This window comes from Equus przewalskii, chromosome 4, assembly GCF_037783145.1.
Source record: "Equus przewalskii isolate Varuska chromosome 4, EquPr2, whole genome shotgun sequence".
Classification (NCBI taxonomy): Eukaryota; Metazoa; Chordata; class Mammalia; order Perissodactyla; family Equidae; genus Equus; species Equus przewalskii.
This window is the reverse complement of record NC_091834.1, coordinates 96,699,197-96,701,718: the sequence shown is the minus strand read 5'-3', so window position 1 is coordinate 96,701,718 and position 2,522 is coordinate 96,699,197. Positions and strand designations below refer to the sequence as shown.

Below are 2,522 nucleotides of genomic sequence, written 5' to 3'. Positions count from 1 at the left end.
CTGCCACTCCCCATTGTCTGCGATTGTACATTATTTACTTTCTTAAGCTTCTGTTCTGGAAGTTCGTAAAATATGGAAAAGAATCCCATCTAATGTGTCTTTCTTCAAAAGAAAGAGAAAACATTCTTGAAAGTGTCATTCAATTTTAGGTGAAAGATGTTGCAAATGCGAAAAGCCATCCTATTTTAAACTGTTCTAGCGGAAGATCTAAATTCCTGCTGATGTTGGCATGTTATATTGAATATGGCTCAGAGTATAGCTCCTGTCGCCATTGGCAAAACTGTGAACAGAGTGGGCATATCTGGGCACCCTTCTGTGGGTGTGTGGACACCTTTGATCAAAATGGACTAGCATACATGGAGAGGGTGTCAGGTAAACAAGTAAGAGAGTTGAGAGTTATTGGCATAGAATGAAAATCTGTCAAATCCTAAAATTGGGCTAGTTACTCATATATGAGATGCATGATGAGAAAGTGAAGGTGAGGGAAAGTAAAATAAAAATGACGAGGAATGAGGAAACATTGAGATCACAGGAAAAGAAGACTGATGAGGGCAAATTTCGTTCAGCAAATAATATATTTGATGATATTTATTAATTATCTATTGTTTGCTCATCTGCTAGAGGACACAAACAAATATATTGTAACATCTGGAAGGGAAATATGAAATTCAATACAAGCCAACTGTGTAAGGTAAATCAGAAACAAAATATAATTGTATAAGGTACAATTCACACACAGATAACAGAAAGTCCTCTAGCTTTGAAGTAGAAAGGTATTTAATACAGGTGCTTACCAAAAGTGTTGGAAGGACTAGAGGGGCAGTCTCTAGTCTCTGACACCAAGATTGACTCCCAGCTCAATGTCCAGAATGGCAACCTTTGTCTCAGCCAGGAAGCTGGGAAGTCAGGAAGTTTTCACCAAATCTTTTGGCCCCAGAGCCCTTAATGATTGCGGATCCCCAAACAGCTAACTCATACACTGTCATCTGTCTCCCCACTTAACCCAGTTAGGAATTTACTCACAGTCCTAGAAACCCCATTTTGGGTACAGCCAAAGAGAATTGTCTATATAAGGGGTAAGCACAGAACTCATGCATAGTTGCAGACCTCACAACACAACCAAAAGCCTGTGGTTGATGTAGATGTGCTGATGTCATATTAACGTGAGTAATATCCAGCTGAGGCATTAATGGGGAAAGGACAGAGAATGGAAGAGCAGGCACCCAATCAAATCATTTCCTTCTAGTTATTTGTAATAGACTAGTCCAATTGGATGGCCTGACAATAAGCCAGTTTCTTCAGAGCCTCTTTGATCTCTCCGTTCCTTAGGCAATAGATGAAAGGGTTGAGAGCAGGTGTGACAATGGCATAGAAGATGGAAATAACTTTGTTCATGTTGAAGGCATGGATAGCTCGGGGCCGGGCATACATGAAAATAGTGGCTGAATAGAAGATGGTGACCACTACAAGATGGGAGGCACAAGTAGAGAAGGCTTTCTGCTTTCCTGTGGGCATACGTAGAACAGTGGCCAGAATGCATCCATAGGACAAGACAGTGATAGAGAGTGGAAAGAGGAAGATGACCAGTGCCAGGATAAAGTCCACCAACTCAGCTATGGACATGTCTGTGCAGGAGAGGTTAAGTACTGGAGAGATATCACAGAAGAAGTGATTGATGATATTGGGGCCACAGAAGCTGAGACGTGAGATAAAACAGATCTTAGCCAAGGAGATGCCAAAACCAATGGCCCAGGAACCAAGAGCCAGGTGGAAGCAGAGCCCATGGCTCATAATTGTGGGGTAGTGGAGTGGGCGGCAAATGGCCACGTAACGGTCATAGGCCATGGCAGCCAGGAGCACACATTCTGTGCACATGAGTGCAATGAAAAAGTAAAGTTGTATCATACAGTGGGTGAAGGAGATACTGTTGCTCTCAGACCAAAAACTAAACAGCAACTTGGGTACAGTCACAGAGATGTACCAGGTCTCCAAAAAGGACAGGTTGGCCAGGAAGAAGTACATAGGCTTGTGCAGTGGCCGGTTCTGCTGCACCAACAGGATGATGATCACATTTTCAGCCACTGTCAGAATATATGCCACGAGGAATATCAGAAACACTGCTGCACGCATGCCCCAGTTCCCGGGGAATCCCACCAGAATAAACTTGGTGACCTGTGTCTGGTTCTGCACTTCCATATTGGAGACACGGGGCTTAGCTCTCCTGGGGGGAAAAACCATTGGTCAGATTCCATGATCCAGTTAGAATCTTTGATCCATTGCCTTCTCTGACTTTCAATAACAGTAACTGATATCATTTATTAATAAAATATAGGCTAGAGAATACACTGGGTACATTAAGCACATAACGTAATTTAATTCTCTTTATATATGTTATATAACACATAGTCTCTTTAGATATTTTATTAGATTTATTTTAGTGTTGAAGAAACTGAGGCTTGGAGAGGTATTAAGTAACTTATTACCAAGTTCCCATGGGTAGTAAGACAGGAGTCACATTCAAG

The 2,522-nt window shown here is 41.9% G+C and overlaps 1 protein-coding gene across 1 annotated transcript; it reads right to left on the bottom strand.

The window, feature by feature from the left end:
- Nucleotides 1-647: 647 nt before the first annotated feature.
- On the bottom strand, nucleotides 648-2,203 carry OR6B1 (olfactory receptor family 6 subfamily B member 1). Its single transcript, XM_008529250.2, has one exon. The coding sequence runs from the start codon at nucleotides 2,194-2,196 to the stop codon at nucleotides 1,261-1,263; it is 936 nt and encodes a 311-aa protein (XP_008527472.1). The 5' UTR covers nucleotides 2,197-2,203; the 3' UTR covers nucleotides 648-1,260.
- Between the last annotated feature and the right edge of the window lie 319 nt (nucleotides 2,204-2,522).

Coding starts and splice junctions, on each gene's coding strand:
- OR6B1 (XM_008529250.2), bottom strand. CDS start 2,196: ATGGAAGTGCAGAACCAGACACAGGTCACCAAGTTTATTCTGGTGGGA.